The 16,714-nt window shown below is 35.8% G+C and overlaps 1 protein-coding gene across 2 annotated transcripts in view; it reads left to right on the top strand.

The window, feature by feature from the left end:
• LOC124366387 (kazrin) overlaps window positions 1-16,714 on the top strand; it is a 184,905-nt gene that overhangs the window by 52,049 nt on the left and 116,142 nt on the right. For both annotated transcript variants that reach the window (XM_046822905.1, XM_046822906.1), the window contains exons 3-5: window positions 3,879-4,024; window positions 5,830-6,394; window positions 8,745-9,005. In XM_046822905.1, the coding sequence (XP_046678861.1) occupies window positions 3,879-4,024; window positions 5,830-6,394; window positions 8,745-9,005 (972 nt within the window). The remainder of the gene's footprint in view (window positions 1-3,878; window positions 4,025-5,829; window positions 6,395-8,744; window positions 9,006-16,714) is intronic.

Here is a 16,714-nt window from a genome sequence, read left to right on the forward strand (position 1 = left end):
CTTAAGGTAATATATTTTGTATTCAAATTCAAAAACTTTAGTCTTTAATTGAAATTATATGTTTTACTATATTACATTGGCATTTGTTGAATTTTAACGCTGTGTTATATTTTTCCAGTTAAATGTGATGAAGGTAAATATGTAGGCTTTCATAAACCGTAGTATCGCATGTCGAGTGATAGTTTGGGAAGATTCATTATAGTAATTATTGACATTATTTGCCCATTCAAAAGTGCCGCAATATTCCCAAGGTGCTGTCAGTAATAAATTGTCGGATCTTCGATGAAAGTATCTCGTCGCCCAAGATGAAGTGCCTGAAGAAGTTTAAAGTAATTGTGATTCATGCTGTGAGATCAGACACGTCTCGTTTGTAGAGGTAGTGGGCGCTGAGGGGTGGGGGGGGGATCTTGAGACCCTTGGGGCACTCTTTGTCAACTTATATAACTTGAATGACACTTCAGTTTTTGGTACTTCCACCAACAGTAATAATCCGTAACACCAAGTTTTGCTCTTGCCAATTTTCTGTGTTCTATTTCCTGATGATGTTTTTTTATAAGTAAAACCAGCAGTTAAAAGTGGTTAATATGAGACGTCTAAAACGGATTTTCCTAGAATAGTGAAGTAAACGGTTTTCACACAAAATAATACCTTGGTAAAAACTTAAAAAATATTTTTTATGAATTTTTAAGAGCGAGATGTGCCAAAATCCGTACGTCTGGGATTCGATTCTTTAATTTTTCAAATGTAAATATATGTAGTGGGAAAAAAATATTTTTATGAATTTTTAAGAGCGAGATGTGCCAAAATCCGTACGTCTGGGATTCGATTCTTTAATTTTTCAAATGTAAATATATGTAGTGGGAAAAAATATTTTTATGAATTTTTAAGAGCGAGATGTGCCAAAATCCGTACGTCTGGGATTCGATTCTTTAATTTTTCAAATGTAAATATATGTAGTGGGAAAAAAATATTTTTATGAATTTTTAAGAGCGAGATGTGCCAAAATCCGTACGTCTGGGATTCGATTCTTTAGTTTTTCAAATGTAAACATATGTAGTGGTAACATAAATTTCGTCGTAGGCATAACAATTTGTTATTTCTTCTCATTTTAAAATGGGGAGCGAACATTTATGAAATTTATTATTTTACATATTCACCATATTTGGCTGCAGTTCGTTTAAGTATAACAATTATTTGTCCAAATGTACTGTCACTCAAACTCTCGGTTATATTGGTATGCAACAAGGCAGCATGATAAATTTCCCAAAGAGTTTTTGGGCTAAGCCCAAATTAGAAGGATTAGAAATCTAAATATTTTAAATTAAACATAACCCTTTAATGTTGGCTTTTGCAAGAAAAACAAATTTTCCTTTCAACTGTTTTCTACCTCTAATAGTATTATTCACAATAAAATGAAAAGTTTTTAAGGCAAGTTAATTGTAATAAAGTTAATATAAAATTATTGTAAAAGGTAATTAAAATAAGTATTATGCTTTTATTTGAATAATTAGGGCAAAATACTGCTGTAATTAAACAAATTATAGCTCTAGCCTTAATTTTATGTATATGTTTTGTTTTAATCGTATGGTTCATTAAAAACAGCAGTTTATAAAATTGAAAAATAACACTCTTTAAAGGCTGATAGTTTGCTGAGCTTTAGCGAAGCTTAATACTCGTGGAAGTGGACAATTTTAATTTATGCCTGTCTGTCTGTCTATCTGTTCGCACGATATCTCGAAAACAAACTGACCTTTGGACCTGAATTTGTGCATGATGTTTCATTTATATATGAGGTCTACTCCTGCCTTGTTATTTGAGAAGCATTCATCGAACCACAGTTGTTACATTTCAATTAATTTCAAACCCCAGATCATTTAATTAAGAGTTCATGAAAACATGTTTAAACTGCCTCCAAGAGTTGACTCCGTGAACAAATCGTTGAATACTACGATAATCCGTTCTCTCATAATAGATTTGTGCCTCTTCGTACGAAACACTATATATATTTACCTCTGAATTAATGAGCCAATTCTTGGAACTGGTCTTGGCATATACAACTCAAATTACCTGTAGAACTCAATCACTGGCTCTTTTTTATTTCTGATACACTTTTGAGTTATAGATCCCATTTATTTCTTATAGAAAGGGGCAGTACAAGTGGCCTTTTGGATTCATTTTTCAAAAACTGAGTCAAAAACTCTGGTACTTTTGGAATTTAAAAATTTTTATAAATGTTTTAAGTGTATTTTGAACACCAGAAATGCATGTAATATTTTTACTAAAACAATGATTTTACCGATCAAACGTGCGTAGTAGGTTTGTGTGAAAACAAGACTATGTTGTTATCTAAATTTAGCCCACACAGAAACACGAAATTATTTCACACTTTACTTAGCAAGCCTTGAAGCCTTCAATCAAATTGACTTTTATCATTTCATTATGATAGGCATGCAACGGTGGGTGATATTTTATACTGTACTTTTCATACACAGCAGTTCTAACCTCAGTATAGAAATTGGTGATCGAACAATTAAGAGATTTCCAAACAAGAAGAGTGACAAATGAGAAGAAGAATTATGAAGATGTTAAGATGAGATAAATAATAAAGGCGAAGAAGGCAAGATGAAGATATTCTTGGGGCTGTAATGAAACAGATTTAAATTATTTATTGTTTCAGCGCTCAGTATTCTCTAACTTGATTGTAAAGAATATAATTGTTTATTTACTCGCTAAACAGTTGTTTTCTAACAAATTTACAATATTTTACTCACATTAAGATACTTTAAAAAAAGCACGGAGCTAGCTTAAATTACAGTTGAACAGTTTAAAGTATTTGGTTACTTGCTACTCTACAAGGGGTTTAATAGGTCTGCACACACACCCTATGCTTATTTGACAATCTAAGGGTCAAGTAGTGAGGTCAAATTTCGAAATTATTTGCCAACAAGTTGTGTTTGCTTGACCATCAAACGTGATCAAAACTTGTTAAAGGAACCACGTGGTTCAACATATGTGCGATACTGTGCAGTCTTGTCAACTAAATAAGCGTGTATAATTCAGACAAGATGTATACGCAACGAAATGTATAACGCTGAAATAGCTGATAATCCACACAACAAGATCTAATTAATCACTGAGTTTAAAGAGATCAGCTTTGAATCTATAAGATTACTTTATGGTTTGGAGTACCGTACCTTCCCTTGACTTTATCTTCTTCTTTGTCCCTCTAAAGAGAGAGAGAGAGAGAGGGAGAGGGAGAGAGGGAGAGGGAGAGGGAGAGGGAGAGGGGGAGGGAGAGGGGGAGGGGGAGAGGGTGAGGGGGGAGTGGGAGGGGGAGGGAGAGGGAGAGAGAGAGAGAGAGAGAGAGAGAGAGAGATTAACTTAATTATAACCCCTGGGATGGTGGAAGAGATACTACAGTCTATTCACCGAGTGTTGAGAGTGGCGCTCCGTCTACAGCGTGGTGATCCTCTGACAGTGTGACCAACATGGGAGAGAAACCTGGGAAAGTCCATGAGGAATTTCGGCACACCTAGTTCACAGCTTGTATTGCTCTTTTCCATAAAACGTGTGACCCCTGGTGGAAAAGGTTGAAGTTTACTCAGAGGCTAATTACAAACTACCCACCTAGCATGTCAGTCATGAAACTTTTCTAACAATCCAAAGGCTCAAGCAGTTAAGTTTTCAGTGGTTGGAACTTACTACGTCACGGCAGTCGTGGGCGGCGCTTCACTCTCAACACTCGGTGAATAGACTGTAACCCCATTGCAGTGGTGGTTCGGAAACGTGGGTTATTTCACTCCACAAAATAGAATTACTTGTAGATTGGAGATTATTTTATGGCAACAAATTAGACAAATCTTGGTGTTTTGTTGCAGTGATCAATGTGCTGGAGACCCTCAACTCCAGGCTGGTAGAGGATGACTCGTGGTTCCAGGACCATGGCTCACCCAGACAGGACCAGGAAGCGTTGCTCCTCCACACCTCCATGGCGCTGATGAGGCGTCTTCTGGTAGACGCTCAGGTTCGTAGAAACATGCCATTTCATGAATCTGCATCAAAATTTGTTATTGATACAATACTAACATAAGTAATAGTAGTTATGGTAGGAATGGTGAGTTTACCTTCCTTACAAGCAGCGCCTGGAACCTAACGCTGTCACAGACTCGTGAATTCGTGGATTTTCGTGGATCATCAGACTCGGATTCCAGACGCTGCACTGAGAGAAAGGTGAACTTGAGCCAAACTCAACATTCATCTAAGTAATTGGATTGCTAATTTCAAATTTAGTTTTCTCTTAATGTGATATTATTTTAACCAAAGAGATTCAATATCTTTTTATATATGCACGGATTTGAATGTTCATAGTTGCTGTGAAATGTATTGTTGATGCAAAATCGATGTGAAAAATTTGTTGCAGATTACTAAGTTAAAATTGACTGGAGTTGACTTTATTGCATTGTATTGAAATACTCTTTTCATGATAATTGGTTTCTTCATAAGGTTCAATTATTACTTCATCAATACGAACAAACCAAACGTTCTATTTATGTTAAGTGGTAAAGCAATCCATTGATTTTAGCTACTTCTAATCAACCAAGATCACTTATTCATATGACTATTTGTCAACTACTATTATTTTTTAAAATAGAGTAAATCTATTTTTACAATAATTATTAAACATTTACAACACTTATTCGAACTGTCTCTATGAACTGAAGGTGTGTGCAATAATCCTGTTGAACAGGATGTGGGATTGAATTGGTACAGTAATAGACAGGTTGTCAGAAATGTTACACCAAAGATTGGCTTGCTCTGCCACTACTTTGACGTTTCAGTTTCTTGGCTCTCTTTTTAAAATTGGAGAAAATCGTTAGTGTCATGTAAACATGAGTTGTTATGAAATGTACGGTTAATTCAATTTAAACACTATAACCTTGCATACAGAGTATTAAATTATGAAGGAATAAAACTGATAAAAGAAGTTAGTAACTCATTTTTGCTATCTTCTATGACCTCATTTCTTCCTCATGTGGATAAACAAATCATATCATAGTATGTGACATGCGTAAGGCACAACCGTGTAATAGAACCAATGCATACGATCTCCATTATATTTACTTAACAAAACACTGATAATTAGCACCGAACTAATGAATATATTATGTTACAATAGGTCTGTACTGAGCGACCAACCATTGAGAACTGATCAGGGAGCGAACGTCACTGTAAAAGAAGATGGCGGCGAAGCAGAAAAAAAATTGTCGGCTTTTCTTACTATCGGTTCATTCTATTTATGAAATTCTCAAGACCATACTGTAACTTCACTTTGCTTTATTAGAAATCTCAATCTCTTTTAAGTTTCCTTGTTAGTTCATTTTTCTGAATTGAAAACCAAAGTGGGATAATTTCGTTAGACCATTAAAAGTTAGAATAAAAGAACACAACGAAAACACGAAAAAGAGGCACCAGTAAAGTAAAATATTACGCATTGTTGGTCAGAAGGTCGCCGTATGGATTAGGATGAAGCCGACACAAGTAATTAGGAATCTCATTTCTTTAAAAGGAAATTACTCGAGACTGCATACATTTAATTAGCGGGCCAACCGACCAATCAATAATCGATCGAAATTAGGCCGATTTGATCTGCTAATTTTATGTATGAAGCCTTTAACCTCTACACGGTGTGTTAGCTTCATCCCACTTTTGTAAAATATAAGGATGGTAAATGTCTGAAAACCTGTTATCTGTCGTTAGCATTAAGCTTTAAACACTGTTTATGACTTTAAGGTTTACAAATTGATTTTGCAAGGTGACTTTTCTGTGCAGGCGAAATTTCGAAGAATGGTCGATGAAAATCGCTCCGTAGCTACTCGCATTGACGGAGAAATCCGGGAAGCCCATGAGGAAATGGCCGCTTTACGCGAAGAGTTGGCCGACACCAGCCGACGCTTCGAGGAGCAACTCACCCTCAGTGCTGCCAACGGCGCAGTTACCAACAGCAGTGTTGCCAACGGAAACAAGACCTCCACCTCGGAGTCGGAGGTGTCGTCATCTACAGGCCAGACCCTCACGTCAGTCACCTCCAACTCTTCGGGAGAGACCAAACCCACGGTTCTCAACGACTTGTGTAGTTCTCCCCACAAAATTAGCTCACCCCTGAAGATAAGATTAGACAATTTATCCCCCAAAGAACCGGAATTCCCTCTGAGCCAGACCAACGGAGAGAGTATAGGTGGGAAACAAATAGGCATTGAATTGAATAGGTGTAAAGACTTTGCGATAGAACTGTCAGAGGACCTTGAACTTATTAATGGTGAGAGTAAAGTGGATGTGAAGCAATTGATACGACCACCTTCCCCCATACCTGGACCGAGCAACAAACCTGACTTTGGTAAGGCAATATTTCTCACATATCAAACTTAACTATGTTTATTTATTATTCCAACGGAATTACACCCGTAGGACGATTAAATAAGTAAAAAAAGATTGTAACGATTAATAACACTGATATTTAAATGAAATAAATTGAAAAATCCTTTATTTATACAGACAAAGTTAGGGATGCTTGGCTCTTTCTTACAATTAGCCTGCGACAACGCAAAATTTAAAACATTAATTAAATATTACCTTAACAATAAAAAATTAGAGAAATAATTACATTTAAGCAATGTGGTGAAACTAATATAATATTTTAACTAATTAATCGATTAACTACTTCTGTAATCCTGGAAATAATATAAAATAAACTTATACTTTTTATATACAAATAAAACTAAATTAATTATTGCTAATAAGTAGTTTGTTATTTAGTTATATTTACTTATATAACTAAATAACAAATAGAGTAAAATATAAATAATTAACAAAACAATGAATAAGTAAGAAATATAAGTTAGTTAACAAACAATCAAAAAGTTAAAAAAAAGGCAAATTCAATAATAAATAGTTTAATATCAAAACGAGCAAGAGTAATAAATATGTGTGTGTAATAAGAAACTAATAACAACAAAGTGATAAAATTTTGACACATAACTACATGCAAAAATAAGAATATTTAACCAGCAACATGCAAGATAAATAAATATCCAAAAACAAAAAAAAAATCAACAACAATCTTAAATATCTAAATAATTACAAATAAACATTAACATTTGTGTTTAGCATTTAAATACGTGCTAAGTGTAAGAAGTAATCTGGAATTTGTTGCAAGAGCCAAAGTGTGAATCAGACTTGTTCATTGGCTCTCCGTAAATTTATAACTGTGTGAACTTCCGCGGAAAAGTTCTAGGGCGTATTGTACATATTAAAGTGAAATATTTATATCTCCTGTTCACGCTGCATTATTAACACAGTTAAATTAGTGAAACGTTTTTGCGTGTAACATAATTACAGTAGTACAATTTTACAAACGTAACAATAAAAAAATGTGGCGTTAAAGAAAGGAAAATGTTTCCAGCACAGATAGTAAAGAAGTCATAGTTGTCGGTTATTGGTTACGCTTCAGCCAATCACGATAAGTCTCCGCCCCTTCAACCCACCTATACAGGCGGATATGTATTATTGGCAGTTTCTGTTCAACATCTGTTGACTGAGATGGCCTCTACAGTGAGGCTGGTAATCAAGTTTTGCATATAAATCTATGGTGTACAGAGACGTACTGCCATTTTTGGTGTAAACGTCCTAAACGAAACCGAAATATTAAAAAAAATGTAACTGTACTGACAATATTCCACCCAGAAAGCTTTGATGATAGTAATTACACCAGCCGCTTAAGATCAAGAACTAAAACGTTAGAAATAAAATAGGTTTGTTCTTAAGTTTAATGGTTTCATTATCAACCCAAATTGATTGTAATGTCGGTACGGTAACTTAAAGTTGGCTTTGCTAATTATAACAGCTTTAAACATTGAAAGAACAATTTAAGACATTTAAAATTCTAACTTGTACAATCTAGAAAGCCCCATATCGGTCGACATGTCAAGTCCTAGGCTTATAAACAGTCTTGTGTAGTAGCAAAATAAGCCTGATATGCCCTAAACGACAAAATCAATGTATAATACACTCAAATTAAATTATTAAAGTATAAATTAAATTCGATCACGACTATACAATAAAATATGATGTTCTGTAAAATTGTTTTCAAAAGCAACTTTAAAAGGATTTATTTGTCAAGCAATTGGGGAATGCCGATTGCCGAGCGGTCTAAGACGTTGGACATTGAGTCTGAGTTAGAGAGAGCGCAGGTTCAGATCCTGTCTGTGAACGTTGCACTTTTTATCAGTACCTACTGTATCGACTCTCACCTTATTCTGTTTTGATAAGATCCTCGCACAGGCCAGTGGCCCATGAGGACGGACAGAATAAGACTTAAAAGGGGATCGGCCTCGTAAGTGTAAAAGTGTAAAGTGTAAAAACTGCAAGTGATAAATATGATATTTTCCAGTTCTAATATTTATAATTGTATACTTAGAGACAACTACTCTGATTGTACTGGTTCTTTATCGTGGAGAATCTGACCTTTTATGGAAGGAAGCCCGTAAGAGTGTGGATTTTCGGGGCTCTAAAATTCAAGATGTCGGGCCCAGAATGTATCTTGCATACTAATTGTGATAAATCTTTTTCTTAAATCCTGAAAATGTGTTTTTGCCTGAACTTTTTCACTATCAGTTTTGAAACCACTGTTATAATGAACATTTACTGTTTTATTTGTGTTGGCTGAGACTTGACATTGCTCTCTCCAGGAGACCTGATAGCCCCCGCCAAGCCCTTGGCAGTTGGCTCCAGCAATGTGACCACGAGACTGCGACTGGAGAACGATCGACTGAAGCGCGAAGTGTCGGAACTTCGCAAGCTGGTGTCGGCGTCAGGGGTTCCCGCCGCAGCCCCCACAGCCACCGCTGACATCGTCATCGCTTCCCACCCCGACCTGGACTCCCTGGAGGGTCCTGAGAAAATACACGCCCTGGAGACCGAGCTTGCCCTGACAAGAGAGGCCCTTGCGAGTAAGTACCCATACACTTCTCGTTGCGGTTTGTCCATTTTGAAATGTTGGCTCTCAACGGGTCTTGGACTTTGATTGCATTTTTTTCTTGTTCTACAGAAGCTTATAAATTGCACTTAGCCCTATAAGAGTCTTAGTGACAGGATATTCAGAATGGGTAAGGTTAGGGGGTAGGGGCCGCCTTCTGTCGAGATCCATGAGGAAGAATTAGGACATTGATCTCAAAGTCATGTCCCCCTGGAAGAAGGGGAGACCAGCTCTGAACCAGCCTTTCCAATCAAAGCAGGCAGGGGGTGGCACACCCTTGTTGAGGCTAGCAAGAACCTCTGATACTTAGAGAACGAACCCCACCAATTTCAACAGTCTTCTTCCGCAGTAGACTAGACCTATCGAATTACCCTTGCACCCCATAATCTGGACATTTGCGGTTAGTGATGTGCCGCTCCTGGACACCCATGAGGTTGCCCAGATTTAAGTGACACATCGGTTGTGCTGTGCCCAGTGGTGGGTTCAACTTTAAGGTATAAACCAGCCAGAAGTGATCCCTACCTGAGTTTTGATTGTATTAGTCACACAAATTATAAATCATCCAACGAAATAAATTAAGGTACGGCAAAACTCAGCGTTCGGACTGCCCTTGGTGGAGGTAGATGTACAATTAGCAACTATTTAACTGTAGCAATCAAAGTTACGTGGCGCAGCAATAGAGTCTGACCTCAGAACTGACTGATATAATTCCCTCAGCACAACTCGTCGGTATGGATGATTACCTCCTGTGGAACTAATACAATCAAAGCCTGATGTCCCCGTCAGTGTGAAAACGTCAACATATTTATTATCTAGAAAATTGTGCATTTTGTATGTAATATTTTTCCACTATTTCATATACATTCAAAACATATTTGACTTAATGTTCGTTGTACGTGATACAGAATGTCCCGTAACTCTCTGGACAAAGGTATACCACGTTATTTCTTAGATCAAGACAAACATATTTCACCATATGAACATGGGTCTCCGGTGCTTAGTTTCCCATCTGTCTGTCTGTATATGCGTTTCAGAAAAAATTGATACCTTAAAAATTAATAAATTAAATTATACCAAATTTGGTTTAAATGTTTATGATAACAAAGCCAATTACCGAACAAATTGTCATGAAATTATCTTTAGTATTTTCAAAATGACGGCAATTAAAACTTTTAAACTTTGCATATCTTATAAACCAACCGTTTTTCTTAAGAATTACGGCTTAATAGGAATACAAGCTTTTAGAGGATATTGTCCAAAAACTATTGACACAAACATTATTTAATATTCGTTATATGATTTAGAGTAAATTTACTGTGACAAGACATGGCCCACATTGACGTTCTCAGCGATAAGCCAAAAATATAAAAACTGAATAAACGGCAGCTCTCAATGTGAGCTATGCCTGGTCAAATTGGCTCTAAATAAGTTATTTATTATTCTATTTCAATAATTTTGGTGGCATTATATTTGTGGTAGTATTCTCTAAAAACAGCTATTCTTGTAGTTCTTGAGAAAAACTGTTGGTTTTTTAATATATTCAAAGTTTAAACGTTGCCACCATTTTGAAAATACTAAAGATATTTTCGTAATATTTGTTTCAGTAACTGGCCTTGTTATCATAAAAGTTTGAGCCAAATTTGGTACAATTTAATTTATTGGTTTTTGAGATATTCATTTTTTTTATAAAAAAACACAGACAGATTGGAAACTAAGCATCAGAGATTCATGCTCATATGATGAAATATTATTGTCTTGACCTGAGCAATAATGTGGTATACCTTTGTCTAGGGAGTTACGGTACACTCTGTACAAACTAATGAATGGACTGCTGTGAACTCTGACGCGTGTGCTGGGTAAGTCACGCGATTGAGACATCAAGTCAATTGGCTATAGTCACCTGAATATTGAACGTTACGCTGAGGGTTTGTTCAATTTGTCGTCGTCTAGGATTCATCTTGAACTTAGGACGATTTCGACAGATCTTTAAAGAGGCACTTTTTAAAATGGTCAATGTTTGCGACAATTAACCTCGTTCTGGAATAAAAACTGTTAAGATAAACAATGAGCAATGGAGAATTTTTCAAGGGGAGAGAATGTATGAGTTTCAAAGTTTCTTCAGTCTAGACGGCCAATTTGTGATTTCAACAATTTTCATTTTAATACTTTTACTCTATGTAAAACCTTTCAATTGTTACAGTACCATAACTTCTGAGTATTCAATGAATTCGTCTGAAATAGTCCTGATTTGAGCACAAAATCACATCTTGCGAATCATAATATCTCATCAAAAGCCCATTCGAAAGAGACTTTCAAATTTACCTCCAAAAGTTGCAGGAAGGCATATGTTGAGCAACAGTAAAGATTAGCCCTAGAGTACGTCAGCATGCAGTGACGACTACTTTCTCTTCTAAACTTATCAGGCTTAGGACGATCAATTGTTAATTGTTCAGTTTTATGAATGAAATAAATAGTAAATAGATCCCAGTGTGTACAGACTATCGGTTTTTGCGTGCAAATCCATGTTTGAATGGAGGCAATAAGTAAAAGAAAGCGACTGCACAGACAATTACAGATAAATCACAACCGGATATTTACAGAAGACAGAAAATGTTGTGGATGAAACTGTTGCTCACGAGGAGAGAAAACTGAATTATTCCGTCTACAAGAGCGTGCTCTCTGGGAGGCATTAGCTGTAAAATAGTGCCAGTTAGACATCCAGGCTCACTCTCAACTCTAAGGACCTTCCCTAGTGATCCGAGGGTTTTTAAAAGCCATCGCTGCAATCTCCTTAAAGTGCATCTTCTATCTTCTTTAACCGTCAATGCTTTTATATTTTATGCTCCTTTTCTTTAATAATAATATAGTTTTGTTAAGACAATAATGTTCATTTTGTATACACGTTTTAAAATTATTACAACAGTTTATAGTTAAAAACGGACAATTTAAAAGTGGAAAAAATAGTGATTTTATATTAATTTTTTAAGGCATCACCAAATGGTGTACCATATTTTAGTAAATTTGCTCATAAAGATAGAGTTTGTAATAGAACTAGTTATAAAAGCGTGTTTTAAAACGATCTGAATGTTAAAAATATAGATTTACACAATACACAGGGTGTCCCATGATTAACCCGACAGACTTCTGAGGTGGTTTCCTCTCATGAAAGTAATGAAAAAAGTTTATAAACATATATCCGATTTTCTGCGCAACAAACACAAAGTTTAGAAAATTACGAAGAACGTTCATTTAATAAACACATATTGCATTTCTGTCTTATTTTTCTAAATTTAATTACAAATTAATTTTTTAAACGTCGTCTTTGTTTATCATTGACCTATTTAAATCATGCTCTTTAAAATTAAATTCTGTACAAGTTTTGGTTAAAACTTTGCGTGTTTATTATCCATTTAATGAAGTTAAATGTACTTCAGTTCCAAAAAAGCATGGATTTCGAGACAGAACTCTGCATATTTTGTCTGATATCTCAGATATGGCTGGTCTTACAGGTCTGGGACGTATTTTATCCAATTGTTCAGTTAATTTTACATAAAATTCGATAAACTTAAAACATAACTTTATGCCATAAAAATATCAGTTTCGCTTTATTTCTATCCTTTCCTATAAAATCGGGCGAAATCTTTCGCTAGCCGTAGTTCGCTAACAAAGCGCTTGCGGATATATGTTTATATGAACTTTTTTCATGAGGGGAAACCACCGTAAAAGTTTGCCGGACTATTCATGGGACACCCTGTAACAAGGAGTACATTACACCATGTGTTGTGTAACAAGGAGTACATTACACCATGTGTTGTGTAACAAGGAGTACATTACACCGTGTGTTGTGTAACAAGGAGTACATTACACCATGTGTTGTGTAACAAGGAGTACATTACACCATGTGTTGTGTAACAAGGAGTACATTACACCATGTGTTGTGTAACAAGGAGTACATTACACCATGTGTTGTGTAACAAGGAGTACATTACACCGTGTGTTGTGTAACAAGGAGTACATTACACCGTGTGTTGTGTAACAAGGAGTACATTACACCGTGTGTTGTGTAACAAGGAGTACATTACACCATGTGTTGTGTAACAAGGAGTACATTACACCATGTGTTGTGTAACAAGGAGTACATTACACCATGTATTGTGTAACAAGGAGTACATTACGCCATGTGTTGTGTAACAAGGAGTACATTACACCAAGTGTTGTGTAACAAGCTTTGCTAATTGCATCAAAACTTCAGAAAGATTGCACTAGACAGACAGACAGAGATTTAATCCGGCATCTCCAGTGATACGCTTCGCTACGGATCAGCCAATAATCTATTAAAATTGAGTTTTAAACCTACTATCTCTATTGAAATACCATTCACATAAACTTATATCAAGCTGAATTAATCTTTGTGTAAGCTGCAAAGTCACCGTGCAACTATACAAAACAACAAATCTGCTCTACTGTGTATTTCGTTTGGCAATACAGAGCAAAACAAATCTAATTTCAAGTGGAGCACTTTGTGAAGAAATCATTTGCATTGTGGCAGCCAATAAATACGTGGTGGCTCCCTAACAGAGAAAACCTCTATTGTTCTGGGGGGGAGGCGGTTATTGAACTAATTATTAAAAACTACAGAGAGTATTTAAAACATGAGTAAAAACATGAGAGAGACGATGGCTGAGCGGTCTAACACGTCGGACTTTACTTTTTATCAATAGGCTACCATCGATGTTATACACTCCCCGTTATTCTGTGTGAGAAGATCCTCGCACAGACCGAGGATGGGCAGAATAAGCCTTAAAAAAGGATCAACCTCTCCTTTTATATAAAAAATGAAGTAATCAAATATAAATCTGTTCTTTGTTTAAAATGAATACGGACACTAGGCTTCGTTATAAACGTCAAAAACGTTTCGAGAACTAGTATCAGTTCTCTTCTACAGGCATCACATAAACAAAAAACGTTTCAAGACCTAGTATCAGTTGTCTTCTCCAGGTATTACATAAACCACAACAAAAACGTTTCGAGACCTAGTATCAGCACTCTTCTCCAGGTATAACATAAACAAAAAACGTTTCGAGACCTAGTATCAGTTCTCTTCTACACGTATCACATAAACAACAAAAACGTTTCGTAACCTAGTATCAGCACTCTTCTCCAGGTATCACATAAACAAAAAACGTTTCGAGACCTAGTATCAGTTCTCTTCTACACGTATCACATAAACAACAAAAACGTTTCGTAACCTAGTATCAGCACTCTTCTCCAGGTATCACATAAACAAAAAACGTTTCGAGACCTAGTATCAGTTCTCTTCTCCAGGTATCACATAAACCACAACAAAAGCGTTTCGATATCTATTATCAGTTCTCTTCTCCAGGCATTACATAAACAAAAAAACGTTTCGAGACCTAGTATCAGCTCTCTTCTCCAGGTATCACATAAACAACAAAAGCGTTTCGATATCTATTATCAGTTCTCTTCTCCAGGCATTACATAAACAAAAAAACGTTTCGAGACCTAGTATCAGCTCTCTTCTCCAGGTATCACATAAACAACAAAAGCGTTTCGATATCTATTATCAGTTCTCTTCTCCAGGCATTACATAAACAAAAAAACGTTTCGAGACCTAGTATCAGCTCTCTTCTCCAGGTATCACATAAACAAAAAAAAAACGTTTCCAGACCTAGCATCAGTTGTCTTCTTCAGATATCACTTAAAAATAAGGTTAAGCGGCCAGAGAAGGCTCGGTTACTTCTGTATGGTTAACCTATTTTTTAGGATTTTACACCTGAAAAAGAGATTAGATACCAGTTTTAGAAATATCGTGTTTTGTTGCCTAGAACTATAGTACGAAACCGATAAAAATTTACATTACAATAGTGTTTATAAAATTTACCAGATTTAAAGTATGGGTTGTTACTGTATTCATCAGTATACTGTAACATCAATATACCAACACCATCACGCACAAGTGGCTGGCTCCTCCAAAACAACGATAAATCCACTAATCACAGGAACCAGGGTACTCAAAACGTCATATGGAATAATGTACACTTGACCACTTAAGCTCGGTGGGGTAATCCATCAATCATCAATTACCGACCACAATCCATTATTGGACTCTAAAGCACTCTCCTTGTTCACCCCGGTTTTAATCCATTCAAACAGCAAAGATGGATTGTGTGGTGAACATGGATATAAAAGAGGTAAGCCATTCATCTTTAATAACTAGTCAAACCGTTCCAAAATCGTTCGTTTTTATTTGGACTTTATACATGAGGTATATATGGTGGAAAGGTTGATTCAGTATGAATCTTGAGTTTAGCTCCAGTTCACCTTCCTCTTAGTGCATCGTCTGGAATTTGACGCTGTCACAGACTTGACTCCTGGAGTCTGGAGTTATGCTTCGTCCAAAAAAAGTTGTTGACGATGAAGTTTTGCGTATGGCGATGGATGAACGAGAAAGTTTACGAGGTCAAAGTTCATTCCTTTCGGGCGCTATTTAGACGTATTAATGAAGATTTTACGCAATTAAAGGAAAGTTCTGATGGTCTACGGAAAGGAATAGGAACTATCCTTAAACGAGCAGAAAAATATATTGAAGGCGGAAACACTTTTGAAAATTTACTGGAATTCTGTCGAGTAGGTTTAGATTAAGGTTTCTTGGTTAATTCTACTTTGTACTGTTATGCATAAAAATTGATTTAGTTAAACATCTGTTCATTTTCTGTGTACTGTATTCACACCATTTTTTCAGGATAAAACCTTCTACAAGTTTTATCAAAAAGGTGTACCTGTTTCTTGGCGAAATAACAAAGTTGTTTGCCAGAGATGAAGTAAAAGTGTTTTACACTCCAATTTTGTTGCATTTGACACTGGTTCTCTCAAAAACTACTTAACTTATAGTTCTTGGACCTGTTTTATTCAATCGATAAGGTCAAAGACCCTTAAGAAACGATGGAATTCGCTCCTTAGTCTACCTTACCAGAGTTTCAGGAAAACCTCGTTTTACATGGTGAGCTTAAATTCGGGCGAAACCTTTCGCTTGCCGTAAGTTGCTAACGAAACATTTCTGGACCCATCTTTATGTAAACGTTTTTCATTATTCTTATATTTAAGATGAACTCCGTCAGTTTCTGCATATCTTCGTGAATCGCCCTGAATATTATTTTATATTCGTAATTATTAACAATGGATAACACTACTCATTCTTCTATTACTTAACTCAAAATTCCTCTTAAAATACTAACGTTATATCCAAACTATGTTAGATCCGTTAATTATTGGGCATCAAAAAACCATAATATAATAACAAATGTATTAGTAAAGCGTTTCAACTAATATTGTACATTTAATATACATTTCTATATGAAACCTGCACATTTTAATTGTTTTTCTGGTGTGTAGGAAGGGAATTTTATTTATATTTATAACTTACAAAAATTTATCAGTGTAATAAATTGGACAAGCTTTAAGAATGTTATTATTTAAGACATTACAGCTGTCCTGTTCTTAAATTTCACCAGCCTAATTCCCTCTATACTCAAGTAGAAATGGGCATTTCCTTAAATTCACGTGACGATGTTTTGTAGTTGCCCAGTAAACCAGACAAACGATTGAGCACATTTTCTAACCTCATAATTTGGGCTGGGCGTGGCATGAAGCGGTATTGGCAGC

The sequence above is a fragment of the Homalodisca vitripennis genome, chromosome 7 (assembly GCF_021130785.1).
Source record: "Homalodisca vitripennis isolate AUS2020 chromosome 7, UT_GWSS_2.1, whole genome shotgun sequence".
In the NCBI taxonomy this organism is placed as follows: domain Eukaryota; kingdom Metazoa; phylum Arthropoda; class Insecta; order Hemiptera; family Cicadellidae; genus Homalodisca; species Homalodisca vitripennis.